The 15,248-nt window shown below is 41.0% G+C and overlaps 1 protein-coding gene across 2 annotated transcripts in view; it reads right to left on the reverse strand.

The window, feature by feature from the left end:
- Window positions 1-14,122, reverse strand: part of syt7a (synaptotagmin VIIa) — a 75,573-nt gene extending 61,451 nt beyond the window's left edge. For both annotated transcript variants that reach the window (XM_069528126.1, XM_069528125.1), the window contains exon 1: window positions 13,821-14,122. In XM_069528126.1, the coding sequence (XP_069384227.1) occupies window positions 13,821-13,854 (34 nt within the window). In that variant the 5' untranslated portion in view covers window positions 13,855-14,122. The remainder of the gene's footprint in view (window positions 1-13,820) is intronic.
- Window positions 14,123-15,248: the final 1,126 nt, after the last annotated feature.

Below are 15,248 nucleotides of genomic sequence, written 5' to 3' on the forward strand. Positions count from 1 at the left end.
ATGCGTGCATGTATGATAGCTCAATTAACAAGTGGAGACCTCCATCATCTCTCGGTGTGCTGACCGTCACTGGTGGGAAAACAATTTACTGTCCTTATCAAGTGGATAATCACATAAAAGATAATATGATTTAGCACAATCAGCCTCATATTACAGCTCACAAACAGAACTACCCAGCAAGGAGTATCACCACAGGCAGGATGAACTGTAGAGTCAGCACAGTGGTTGATAGCATGACAATTATCATATAGCTGTTTTTGGCTTTTTTGTTTTGATTATGCAATCAACATGCTTATTTTGGTGGTGAGTGAGCTGAGCTGCGCCACAGTGCATTCTGGGAGCTCTGTGTTTGACCTGCGTGTTTGCTTTTCCGTGGCTGTGCAGCAGGATCCTGCCTGTGCCCAAACATCCCGAGTGCATGGAACGCACCATGGGACTGGAAAGTCAAGATTTGTCTGTTTTCTTGTGCAAATGCATGTCCAGGGGCATCTGAGTTTGTGCCAACTCTGTGGGCAAAAAAAAGAAAGACTCGGAGAGTGAGTGACCAATTGAAATATCACCCAATGTCAAGACTATTGGAGTGTATAATTCTTCGCCTTTTATGACTCATTAAGGGGATCAGTGTCCCCTCCCAAGCCTGAGAGCCATAATCACTGAGAAGGGTCTCAGGGCGGTTGGCATTAATCAATGAATGTTGCGCATATGAAATATGATCTGTGTAGAAAAGCGCTGATGTTCATTAGCGTGAGAGTGAGTAGGGAGAAAAAACGGGGAGAAATTTCCACGGCATGTCAGATGTGTGGACCAGTGGCACAAAAGCCACATTAAAGCTTTGTGGCTCAGACCAATCTGGAATGCCCTGCTTGGACGAGCCAGCCAAATCTGGTGCGTCTCAGCTCTACTGAGTCCACAGCTCAATCCCATGCATGCACAATTACTTGCATCCAATTCATTGTGCTCTTCTAGATGCGCCAATTCACAGTGAGGCTACTGAGGCAAACACAGGAGGATGACGCTTGCAACTGCAAAAAAAGAAGTTAGATGACCGGTGGGGCAGAGGAAAGAAAACAGTTTTCCAGATTGTTTTTGTAGATGGAGTCTCCCATCTGTTGGTATCAGCATTCGATCTTTTTTTGTTGTTCACAACAGGTGCTCAGTTACACAGTGACTGGGGTCAGCATTGCTTTTCTTCAGCCAAATATTCAGCTGATAAATCCATCGTTTTTCCTGTGAGCCTGCCTGGACAACCTCAGGATGTGCATCAATGTTTGGATTTGAAGATGTGGGCCGGTGAATTCCTTTTTATATTATCTAGGAAAAATGATAAGGGAAAATCAGAAGGGAAGAATCTTTCCCTCCTGATTATTACAAGAGATGTTTTGATACCAATACCCGAAATTGGGAATGCCTGTGATACTGCTGAAATTTCTGTGTTGAGCATCCGCAAGTATGCAAATCAAAAATCCGATACCACGACTTTTAAAGTATTCATTATCGGAACATCTTTACTCATTACTCCTTGTTTGCTCTGCCTGCTCCTCCTCCTGGTGCTCCTCCTCCCCTCTCATGCTCCCTCCTTCCAATTTCTCCACAAGTATCACTACTGGGGCACCACAAGCCTGAAAGATGCCAATCTCAAACTGCCTCAAATGACTAAAATCAGCTAATGCAGATGTAAAACATTATCATTTTGTAAATATGCCCACTGAAATGTTTTCAATTTACCAAAATTGGAATTGAGGATAGAGCATAATTAGGACATGACAAGAGCTGTGACTGACAAGTCTATCTTTCTATTATCTTTCTAGTAAAAGCAATGACTGTGAAAAGTGTGTGAACACACACACACACACACACACACACACACACACACACACACACACACAAACACAGACAAACACACACACACACACACAAACACACACACAATTACTGTGTTGAATCCTGGTCATGACCCAGCTTCCCTCTGTTCACTCCAGCAAAACAATGAGGCTCTGTTCTCCATCATCTACAGTATATGTGTATGTTTTTAAACTAAAGTCCAGCCACAAACAGCTCTAATGGAAAAGAGTAATGCGAGAACACACCGAGCGCTCGCTGACACCTTTCGGGGCATCTTAACCCAGCGCTGCTACGAGCTATAACCTCCCACTTCCAGCACAGGCTTGCATGGTGGATCCATCAGGTATTGTTGTTGCAGTTATGGAACAGTGAGTGGACTTAATCCGGGGAGAGGGCGAAGCTAAACAGCTAGTCGATAAGGCGAACGAAGGAGAAATATCCCCTGCCCTGCTGGTCACCACTGAAGCAGGGCAGTGGGGAGATGAGACAGAGGGATGAAGGAGGAACGAGGGAGAAACGCTCAGGCAGCCAAGCTGAGGAGATGGCACTCATACAGCCCAATCTGTCAGTCTGACTACCTTGCCAGATACAGGGTGGCTCACACAAAAATCACACATTTTTTTGCTAAATACCAAGAGACAGCGAGGCTACATACACACATTAGTGCTCCAGCACACACACCCAAGTTGTGGAACACGGTGTTCTGTAAACAACGTGATACTGAGAAAATCAGAAAATACCTGCAATCTTCTTCCTTTCTTCCTTTAGCTAGACACTTACAATAAATAGCTGTTTGGTGACCTTGAAACATAACTATGAAGTAATCTACCTTACATTGTGGAAGAATGTCAAATCGACTGTATTTATGCAGCGCTTTTCATGTCTAATCGACCACTCAAAGAGCTTTACACTTCAAGCCGCACAGTGCAATTAGGGTTTGACATGCAGACCAGAGGAGCCTGGAATCAAACCACCGAACTTATAGTTTGTGGATGACCCGTCCAATCTCCTGAGCCACAGCCGCCTGTTAAAATGAGTGTCAACATATTTATTACCTCCACCAAGGTTATGTTTCCAGCCCCTGTCCATTTCTGGGTTGGTTGGTTTGTTTGTAAATGTGATAAAAAATTTAAAAAACTTGGCATTAACCTGGGAATAATTAATCGGTTTTAATTTTAAAAGATTAGACACATTTAGGAGACTGATATCTAAGAGGGTGTGAAATTTGGTGCAGCTTGACTGAATTTTAGGGAACTGTCGGGCCTTAGCAGAGGTATGTGCCCTACTGTCAATGCAGTTTGAACCAGCACAATCTGACTGCCAGAGTTTTCTCTCAGATAAAGTTAAGCATCAAGACCCTTGCTACAAGATACATGTACTTATACCAGGAGTGTCCCTGCTTTGATTGTAGCTGCAGACTTTAGTTTCATGTCCCAGCCCCGTCTCTATTCTTTCTGCTGTAAAATAAAAGTACAAATGTTAAGGGTCATCTTAACACCATGTCATACTGCAGGTCAGCTCCACAGGGTCTGTTTAAGATGAGTATAATTACTGCCTATAGCTGGCAAAAGGCTTTGAACCCATTACTACAGAAGCTATTACTCTGCATAAAATCACGGTGCGGAAAGAGTAATTACACTGTGAAATGGTAATGATGTCTGTCAACAGGATCACTTGAACAGAATTCGCTGGGAGTCTTCGGTTGAATGCGATTGTGTGACCACTGGAGGTTTAATGTGAGGATTAGTGGCGGTGATTGCATTTTAGAATCACAGAGTGGGAAAAGGCGTTTTTCTCAAAATTAAAATAAAACTGCACCAATGGAGCATGAATACATTAAGACAGAGACGTTATCTAAAACAATAACTGTGAGCAGCTTCAGGGGGGAGGCCAGCAACGGGATGAACTCTTGACCTTCCGCAAACAAAGAGACAATTTGCTCTGCAGATAATGTTGTGGCGCCCGAGACACCTCAGATCTTTAAGAACAGCACACTGGTGCTCAGCAACAATACAGCAACTGCTCACACTCGCAATCTCTCCTGGGTGTGAGATGCAAACGGGGCTAATATGTTTGAAGAGACAGCGGTGATCACATTTCCAAGCGACTCCCCATGTTCTGTCGGAAAAAACCCCTGAATAATGAATTTTCTCAGCGAATTGCAATCCTGCTTTCAAAACACTTCATCCCATAAGATGACAAGCGTGGGGCTACGCATTACGTAATTGTCTCCCTTTCTCCGCCACTAATCAAAACTAGAGCAAGTTCTCTGGCTAGGATTAACAGTGTCTTCCTCAGTGCATCTTTCAGGGAAAAACTATGTATGCACCTGCAGAGCTGCAGCTTTTTATTCTTTTATCCTCTTAACAAAATCGTGGCACCTAGTGACAGGCAGGAGCCGCAACATCACAGCAGAGGTCATTGAGTGGTGAGGCACAGAGAGAATGAGAGAAAGAGACCATAAAGAGAACATGGATCAACACGACAAGACGGGGAGGGTTATGCAACAGCATCCATGGAAACATTCACTACACACACACATCATGATGCAGTGTAACCATGTAGATTACAGATTTACCAGCTCTGCCTCCGAGTTCAAGTCAAACATGTTCAAAGTTACAAATGTATGCAGTCGCTCCTGTCACAAACACGGGGTTGAAGAGATTATTGAAGCCATATCTCACACTCCTTTTATCTCTGGCTTCTTCTGTTTACTTCCTCTGCTTCCTTTCTTCATCCCTCCCCCATAAAACCCCATTCCAGACTAAACCAATCCGCTGTCACTAACCCTTCATTCTTCACTATATGTAGGCCTCCCATCCCCACTGTTTCCCTTTACAAACACACAGGCAGGCCTCCTCTCCTCTGAGTGACCTTGACTAGCTAGCACTCCAGGGCTTGTTCTTTGCTTCTGCCGCTCTCCCTCTGTCTCTCCCTGCTCTCTCCATCTTTTCACGCTCGCCTCCACTCTATCGCCTGCTTCTCTACCTCTTGCTTTCTATCACTCTTCCCCCGGCCAGCTGATGTTACCCGGCACAGCCTTTTTTTTTTTTCTTCTTCTTTTTTTCCTCTCCTTCCCAGCACAGAGGCGAAAGGGACAGAAGATGGCAGAGGAAGGAGAAGTGAAAGACCTCCCCCCTCCTCTCCGATCTAGTAGGCTGAGAGAGTCAGGCATAAAAATAACTCCAGCTCTACAGAGGTGCATCAACAAGTCTGCTGAATGGATATTATTTCCCATCATATATTTAAAATAAAACAAGACTTCCATCATTTATTCAATATGTGGTCAAGCTGCTAACACTTTACTTTAAGTATCCCTATTTAATATCCATTTACAGCATATAAACATTATAAACAATAAACTGCATAAAACATACAATAATGTAGTTGTTAGCAGATACAAGTGTTTATTTATATATTTGTCAAACTAACTCCCACAGCACCTGCATGTGGAGGCCATGGTAGGAGCAGTTAATGAGTTATATAATAATACAAATAAAAATATGTCATGTGAGAAATCATATCTGTTCACCAACCCTGGTCATTAATGATCAATTCAACCATTATCTATACCGCATATCATCAGTGCCTCCTGGCCCCCCAGATCCGCCCCTGCCTACTATCAATTTAGACTCTCCAATTAACACTGATCTGCATGTGTTTGGACTGTGGGAGGAAGCCATAAACAGAGAACATGCAAACTCAAAACAGAAGCACCCTTGCCAAATTTCAAACCTTCTTGTTAAAAGCAACATTTACATTTTGAATGTACTCATAATAAATGCAATACTGTGCTTTAAAGTAAAGTGCTATCAATAAGGGTAATAAAACAGTAAAAAAAAATGTGTTTACACATAAATCTAGTATTTAACTTTGCTCTACATTGTGTAAGTCGATTTTTTGCACACGAAGCTGCAGGTGAATCAATAATAAATATGCTAATTACCTTTTTATCTCTTCACAAATGCAATTTTATTTTTGTTGTATTTCAAAGCGTGATTAGACGTTCGTGTCTAATCAGCTGACACGGCTTCCTCTTCCACCGGGGGTAAGATGACGAGCTCTCTTAGAGGATCGGAGAAGCGTCAGGTCCAAATCCGACTTTCATTGCAGGTGCTCCTACAAAGGCATCTAATTGCCTCCATCGCAGCATTATAGCCTGTTCCTGTGACTCCAGTGATCCTCGAGATTTTTACCAATGGCTCAGTCGACTACATCCATCTGTATAATAAATTGGAGCTGTTAACCATTTGACTATCCATTCATAGCTAAATAAACTTAAACTCAAGAGACGCAGTGATCTATGGCACACTCTACAATTACACGATTCCTGTTCGAATTTATACACCATACATATCTAAAGGTCTCTGCTGCGATTGTGTTCCCTCAATCTGATGCTCGCAGACTGAATCTAATGTGTTTAATTCAGGCTGTGGAATATGACATTTTCATCTATAGTACATCTGATATCAATTCAGCAGGCTGTAGGACAACAGACCAGCTTGCAGCAGCTTTAATAATATTAGTGGAGAAAAAAGAGGGCGTCATGAATTGATATCCCCAGTAATCTTTGATCACTGAAATATAGGCTTGCTGTAAGCGGCCGCTAAGCTCACAGCGATTACTTTTCTCCCAGCATCCACCTCTTTTTCAGTTCACCTTGCTCTAAAAGGCATGGACATTACAAGACTGCCCCGGCAACCCCCCCACCAAAAAAATAATTTCCCATCCCACATTAGCAAAACAGCCATGAAGTAGAGGGACATCATCAATTTCTACAGGGCAATAATAACAAAGAGGTTAGGAACTCACAGTCTTCTGCTGACACTTACACGTCACACTGCGTTACAGACCAAATTCCCTCCATTTTCCATTTAATTTCCTGAGCAGTTAAAATGCTTTGATGCGTACCAAGAATTGTCAGGGACCACCGAGCCTGTGCACCAAGAACTGTCAAGACCCCAGGCCTAATGAAGGCCTTTTCATTTAGGGGCATGGTGACTTCACGTAGCAGGAATATGCTCCAATATATGCAGGGATGTGTGATTAGCATATAAACTAAACCACTCAAAGAATGTGGAATAGCCCCCGTAACTGTGTCAGTAAGCATGCTGTCACTTCTCTGCACTGGCACCACAATTAATGTGGGGAAATATGGGTATGTTAGGGTGGGCTTCAGGATTTCTATCTCCAAAACTGTGTCTACCTGGAGTGTGGTGTGCTCCTAAACCCAAACCTAGTCCAGATCCCTACCCTCCCTTTACCAAGCTAAAAAAGTGGGATGTCGTTACTCCAGGGCAGCTTAAATTTACAATAAATTCAGGTTAAACCTCAACCTGCCCAACCTTCGCTGGGTCATCAAATATGAAACTCTTCCCGAAAGTCTAAACGTAGTTTCAAACTTAATCCATGTTTTTTCAAAGACCTGAAAAGACACATGAATCCACAGTAGACCAGAACATAATCCCCACTACAGGAACAATCTTTAACTTTAAATTCAGTAAATCACACCTTTACAAAGGCTCTGACCACAACTCTGAAAAAATTAGACATGTACATATATGTGCATAAAGGCACATGTAGAGCTGCTGTCAAGGCCAAATCCAGCTTGATTGTTTCTTCTCACAATTGCAGCCATGTTAGCAGCTCTGTGAGGTTTACACAGCATGCTGATGTCTGAATCATCAGCGGTTCGATCCTCAGTCTTTCCCATCCGAAGTGTCCTTCAACCAGATATCGAACCACTAAATGACCCCTCATAGATGTTCAATGCACTGATTGTAAGTCGCTTTGGATAAAAGCGTCCGCCAAATGACTTGTAATGTAATGTAATGAATGCTAACATGCTGTTGTTAATGTTTACTTATATTAATTTAGGATGTTAGCATGCTAACATTTGCTAATTGGGACTTGACAGCTGATACTGATGGGAATGTAATTGGTTTTGTGGATGTGTGGTCATAAAACAAATTAACAAGCAATTTAAATTATGGCCTGACAGTGATGCTTGATCAGAAATGAAGGGATCACTGAAATTATTGAAATAATCCTCTGGGGATCATGAATATCTGTACAAAATGTGCATGGCAACACCTCCTACAGCTGAGATTGAGTCTGAATCAAGCAGTGGGCAGATACTGCCAAATCTGTAAAGAGTACTGCAGAGGAAAAGGTCAGTAAATTTATGTTTCAAAGTTTTTACCATTCATGGTGTCCATTTCTTAATGAATTACATTATAGCTTCTGCTGGTTGCGTAATCCTTTTAGGTTGCAGAGGCCAAAACAAAGGGCCCCACCTGAGGAGCTCTCTTAGTTCAGGCTCCACATGCCAAACTTGAGTCATTTAGAATTGTAGCACTGGCCAGAGGTTTGGACTCTGGCCCAAAGACGAGGCCAGCATCAACCTAAATCAATAGTGAGGCTGACAGTGTTACTAAATATTATATTTGAGTGGTAGTGTAGTGTGGGCTGCCAGACAGAGAACAGGACCACACATCAAATAGATTTAGAGAAATGTGTCCCTGAGATTTGTCCCAAACCATCACAAGATTTAGCACCGCAGAAAGAAGAGGGATGACAACATGTGGACATACAGGAGGCTAATACTTTATGCTGCAGAGCAAACAAGTGAAGCTCTCCACTGAGTTCTTCATTACAGCTGGGTATTGTTGAGTTTTATCCTTCATGAGACTGAATTGGACAATTCAATAGACACAAGGGTTGGGTTGATGTGGCTCCACCAAGAGAGGCCATAAAGCTGTTTCACTGATCCACCTCTTGTCAGATATACAGATGCAGGTTGATTACATGCATAATACATGAAGTCTGTCAACCACAGGTTCCCTCTCTGAACGTCTCCCTCAAACCTATAACCCTTACCTGATACCCTTGGTGCAATCAATCAATAAAGGCATCAGTTCCTGTCCAACAAATCTATACTGTCACTTCATCAAAGCAAGAGTCAATAGTCAAAGCTGGAACGCTCTTCATTAGAAGGTCTCCTGCTGTTTGTCAAGTTAAAAACTGCACCACGTCTCAGTTCCTGAATCCAGCTGAAAAAATCCTGCTGAAGTGCAAGTAGAAGTCAATCTCTGCATGGCACAGACCTTTCAGAAGTCGAGACAGTCTTCAACTTCTGCATGAGGTAATGATGTCACCTGTCTGACAGATTTCTCTCTCATGCTGGTCATGGTTTGAAAAGGACAAAGAGTAACTATCATGTCTAAAGCCACACAAAAACCCATTCACCTAATATTGTTACCTCAAAAATTCTAATAATTAATTATTATAATAATGGCCAGAGAAGTACTCAGAAACTATTTTGATAAATTGATAACATTTTCAGTCATTTAAAAAATACACAGATTTGATGTTCTTCAACATAAAGGTATACTGAATATCTCTGGGACAAAAAGAATGTCACCTTTAGCTCTGGGAATATAAAATAGATTTTTACTACTTTCTTACATTTTACTGAATAAAATCAAGAACTTCTTATATCACCATGCTCTACTTTCCAGTTGGTCTGTGTTAACAGTCATTAGTTCAACATCTAGTGTTTTCTTACGTAAATACCCTGAAACCACGTTTATTGTATTTATGCCCACACGTGTATAGTCTCAATTGTAAAGTCTGTTTTCCGTTTTCACCCTTTGTTACAGTCTAATTGATTACCAGAGTTACACATAACCTTTGTATTCTTTGACTGACATTCCTGCAAAGAATTAAAATTAAATTTAAGTATTTTTAAATATTATTTTCACCATAATTAAGAAAACGTGTCTGTATGTGCGCTGGATGGACAAGATATCCCCCAGCTTTCTGTTAATGGCAATCAATCTCTGTGGTTGCTCGATACTGCTGCATTTTGAAAGTCAGTAAACAGTCGACAGAATTGTTGAATGTATTCCAGTGCATATAAATTTAGCTGTCAGACTGAAGAGACAATAACAGGGTGCCATATTATACCCAGCATGGACCCCTTTGTACTTGTGCTTTGTACCAGAGGACTTATTTTCTTAAGTTCAGAAAAGGTCTTATTTTTTTACTTGACTGTATGGCTGCAGTTTGTGTGACTGTCAGGCTCACGAATGATCAACCTGTTTGTCCTCATCCCCTTTAATCCTCTGAGGCCATAATCGATATGACCCAGGTAGATCTTTCTCCCTCTCCCTGCCACTCCACCTTGGGACGCTGTGTGAATTTAAAGCGCACAGCAAGAGGAAACACCCGTCGAAAAGGAACACCCATTCACATAAATCAATTAAAGGCGTGTCTATCGAGCACTGAGTTCCTTACTTAAAAGAGTAGAGCCAACACATTGGTAGAAAGCCAAGTTACGACACTAAAACATTACTTGCAAAATATTGAAATACCTGGAAACAGCCTTTCGTCTCGACTTGGGCTGAATAATCACAGTCTAACAACAAATTACATGTATGTTCACTTCACATCTTCACACATGATTCTTTCTTGCCTAACACCAAACCTTTTTAACATTTAATCAGTGGCACTAATAATAAATGTAAATCTCATCAACTGCTGTTTGACCAGTTAAAGTTCCAAGCCAACAAATCCATAATCTAATTTGACTAGTAGCAATTCTAATTTAAGATCGATACATTTCATTTTTCACTTGTCTCAGTGTTAATTATTGATACAAATAATTCATTTCATACAAGTGGAGAGGTTCCTTGAAGATATGTGTAACTTAAATTACAACTCAAACACGACTTTACCACTGACTTCAAACTCACTTGCAGTTATCTTTAATTTAATATCGATCTGTTATAATTCTAAGGCAATGTTAGCATAATGACATTCTGACTAGTTGCAATCCTAATTATAATGATATCCACAACTTTATTCACTAGCCAAGGTGTCGCTTACTGATATCAACACTTGTTTTTTTCCCTGTGCAAATGTCTGGAAATATAATTATAGTAGAAATGTCATTTCAGATATAGAATTCAGATATCTAAAGCAGCATTTCAAAAATTAAAAATGACATAGCTCTTTCAAATCTTTAATAACAAAAGGATCATGCTACTATGCTATATCCAAAAATAATGTGCAAATTGGAACACATATACAAAATCAAATTTAGTTGAAAATGTTGAGTTTTAATTAAATGTTGAATGAAAATGTTTTACAGATATCTAAACTTAAAGAGGGCAATTCGATTCTGCATATTTACATGTTTCCAGTAAAAACATGGAGCTGTAATGTGAACTGTCACATATCAAAATGTCATTTTTGACTTGTGACATGTTGAAAAAAGACTTGGATCATGACGTCCCAAACACTATATGGTCTGTGATCTAAAAATATCCTTTTGTATTCCTCTCTGACCTTCAACAAGAAAAGAAAGGTAGCCACGCTTAGCCACAAATGTGCTCGGAGCTAAACAGTAATGACATCACACTCGACAATATTATGTCATACTCTTGCAAAGCATGTAATGTTTGTCAGTTTTACCAGCTCAGTTTAATGTGTTAGCATGCTAGCATTTGGCGCATGGCTGTAATCATGGCTGACAACAGAGTCATTACTTTCACAGGTTTTTGATAAGAAACTGAATTATTGGGGTAAACATTTTGACTTAACAATAAACTAAAGTAATTTATTATCTTTTAATTTTGTAGCAACGGACCAAGTGGGGAAAAAACCAATCATCCAACCAGCCCATAGAGCCCTGCTGCTATGACTAAAAATGCAATGTAGTAAACTCACCTTCCTTTGGCTATGAATGGTACATACCATGTCTTCTTTATAACTTGAAAAAGCCAAAGCAAAGGCTACTGACCGTACTTCAAAAACAAAAACGTATAGTTAGCTGAGATAGTACACAACTAGCTATCCATGTCAATTAAGCTACTTGAAAAGAAAATCAAAAGAATATTTCACTGTGTTTGATTAACCAAAACAAATTGCTTCTGGCATCTTTCCTGACTGAAACTTTATTATTATCTAATTCATATTTGCATTGTGTAGAAAAAGCTCGCAACCATTGATGGTATGAGCGATTACATGACAACCAATCCCAGAGCCCCTCAGGAATTGTCTGATGACAAATTAGCCACAGGGGACAACAGCCAGTATTTTGACGTACACTTTTTCAACACGAGCCAAACATGTTGTAACGCAAAACACTTATCGCGATACTTTTTATAGGTGTTATCGGTCCAGACAACGTTCATCTCTATTGGCATATAAATGCAGATACATTCTAAAAGTTAATAGCTAAACGTTGGTCAATATGTTCCACCTCTTTTGTTCTCCACATGGACTGTTCCACATGGAGGCCTGCTCAAATGTGATTGGTCAAACTAAAAACAGAAACCAGAAGGTTTCTAGCCCCCAAATGTCGTCCCTCGCCTATATATTCTATATATATACATCCAGAAACTGTTTATTGAGACAACAAGTTGCTGGTGGCTGGTAGATTGTGATCATGGACCATAGCCATAACTCCTCCATTTTAATTATCATTGCTTCTCCCTTCATTTCTATCAGACATTTCTTATGCATAAATACACAAACATATACAAACTTTGCCATTATGTTAAAAACTGATTCTTCTAATCTAATTCTAATGTTGTAATTATGTTGATGTTCTCAGTTACATGCAACATCTATTGCACATTTGAATCTTGATGCTGCACTTTTTAAGCCCTATGAGACAAATTGTTATTTGTGAATATGGGCTAAACAATAAAATTTGATTGATTGGCTGAAGTGTAGCCATAATCCATAACTATGAGGATTTGTAAGATAAACAAACAAACTCATCCAGTTTATATTTGTAAATTCAACAAAAACTGATGAGAAAGCAGCTTTGGATACTTATAATATTCATATGTTTAATCAGAATATACTCTATTCATATATTATATGTATTCAATGCATTTATATTTTATTCCACACCTCACATCAAGCTGCTCTCACTTGCATCATTGTTTCACAAGGCTCGTTCCTCCCCAGCGCCCTGCTGCTGCTGCTGCTCTCACATATCCTCCTTGTACAGTAACATGTTGTTGTCCATGTGTGGTGAGATCACATTATCTCACATCACAGGGAGATGAACATAGAAAATAAGAAGATGGCTCCTCCCACTCTGCCTTTTTGCTCTTTAACAACCCCCCCCAAAATCCCCACTCCCCCTGCCCCTCCTCCTCCCCCTCCCCCCCGGGACCTCGGTGTAGCAGCAGGTGTTTTTATTTTTTTTTTATTCTCGTGTAACCTGAAGATTTTTGTTTGAGACGGGGATGATCGTATTTCAGAGTTATTTTACGCTCCGCGGTCGGAGCAGCTGAGGAGTAGAAGGGAGGAGGTCGGGGTTGTGTTTGTGGGCGCCCGATGATGATGATGATGATGATGAGGGGGAGAAATCACGCCTCAAAAACACGTGGGAGAGATTACTCAAATATGCTTGCTTTGTATTCCCCCTCCCTCCCTCTGGTATCACCCCTCTCTCGCTGCTGCACGGCTCTCCCTCCCCGGCCAACTAATAAGCTGCAGCCCCCTTTATGTCTGTGGCCGTAAAGCCCCATAAATAACCTGTGTAACACTTGGCTTTCCTTGTGGCTAAAAGGCTTTGACCTTGTGCGTCTGTTGCCCTCGCGTGGGGACGGAAACGCGTGGGGACGTGAGCGCGAGGCAAATGCACAAAAAAGAGAAATAAGTGTCTGTGCATGTGTTGGATTAAATGTAGGATTCATGGGTGAAGGATAAGCATCCACCTAGGGAGGCAATTAACTGCACTATTCTTACATAATGACAGCCCACACTTTGTCAAGCAACAGCACCGGACCCTGCCAGAGGACAATCAAAGGGAAATCAAAGGATAGCCCAAACGTGCATGCGTGATGTGTTAGGATGCGTCCCCACCTTGTCATGTCACCTCATAGTAACAAAAAAACCGTGGGGTCAGATGTGAAACACCTTGAAAGTGTCGGGATGCTCCTCGCTCCTCTTACCTTTGCCGCTGTCCTCTTCCCTGTTCAGATACATGGCTGTGGGTTCTCTCGGAGCCAGGTGCGACGGCCGCTGTCTTCCTCACTCCTCCGGCGTGCAGACCGTGAACTCCGCTGATGTGATTTGTAGTAGTCGCTGTTTTGTTTGTGTGTTGCTCCTCAGCAGAGTCTCCTCTCCTCCTAGCGGATAGGTAGGGCTCACCAGTTTGAGACTCTCACTATCTCCCTCCCTCTCCTCTCCTCTCTTCTCTCTCTGCCTGCCTCCCTCTCTCCCTCCCTCTTTCTTTCTCTCTCTCCCTCTCTCTAATAAGCACCGGTTCACTGTGGCTCAGAGGACAAAATGGGGAAAAGTGACTTTTGCAGCTGTGTTAAGAATCTTCCCCGCCTGCACGATCTGCTGCAGCCACATGTCAGTCATGATCCATGATCGTGCATTGGTTTTTACCATGTTTAAGTTACATGAGTAAAACCTCTTGTTTAGAAATATAGAAACATCACAATGTGTAATTATCGAGTATCCAGTAAAACTCATGCGTTCATGTATGGGTAGTTTAATCAGATAACTTTACTTACAGTGGTGAGGTCACGGTTACAGAGGTCAATGAATTTAAGACTAAAAATATAAAACACCTTGATATAAAAAGTCAATCGTTGAAAACTTCTAAGTGACAGCTGTATGTTATATTGTCAAGATATAACATTAGCTATGATTGCCAAAATATTAATACCATTTATTTATTATTAATTATCAAGCCAAAATGCCAAATTCTGACTAGTTCCAGCCTCTTAAATGTGAGGATTTATACTTTTGCCCTGATTTATATACGTTGGTCGGGTAGTAAAAAATAATAGTAGCAGGATTTCCCTTTATATTACAATAAACTAGAATTGCAAAGATATCTTAAATCAAAATGACAACTGAGTCATTAAAGCCACAACATGCTGTGTGGTTTCAATGACACATTTTAATGGATCAATTTGTAAAATCTTATAAACGCTCTGGTTTAATGTGATTAAACACTGACATAAGGAAGAAACCATCTGGTCCTGACACTTCAACTATACGTGCTCCACCTGCTGCATATCCACATCCCCATCCCTTATGCATACACTCATCTGATGGTCTCATGTTCAGGACACTGTCCTATGAAAGTGTGCAGATCACATTATTAGGAACAGGCCAGAGACTAAGAGCTCTCAGAGAGTAAATGAGTGCATCCTCTGCCAGTTTGTGATGAAAGCTAATGTGACTGCTGGGCAGATCCTCTATGATGCAGAAGTGAGATGTAGATTATTTATTCAGTTTGTCTTGCATCACACATCAGCAGCCCCGCCAGTGGAGGAGGAACAGTCTGTCCATGACCTTGACTTAGTCCCAGTAGAAAAAAATCCTGTCAGAAGCCAATTTGAAACAATTTCTTCAATTATTTT

This window comes from Paralichthys olivaceus, chromosome 7 (assembly GCF_024713975.1).
Source record: "Paralichthys olivaceus isolate ysfri-2021 chromosome 7, ASM2471397v2, whole genome shotgun sequence".
In the NCBI taxonomy this organism is placed as follows: Eukaryota; Metazoa; Chordata; class Actinopteri; order Pleuronectiformes; family Paralichthyidae; genus Paralichthys; species Paralichthys olivaceus.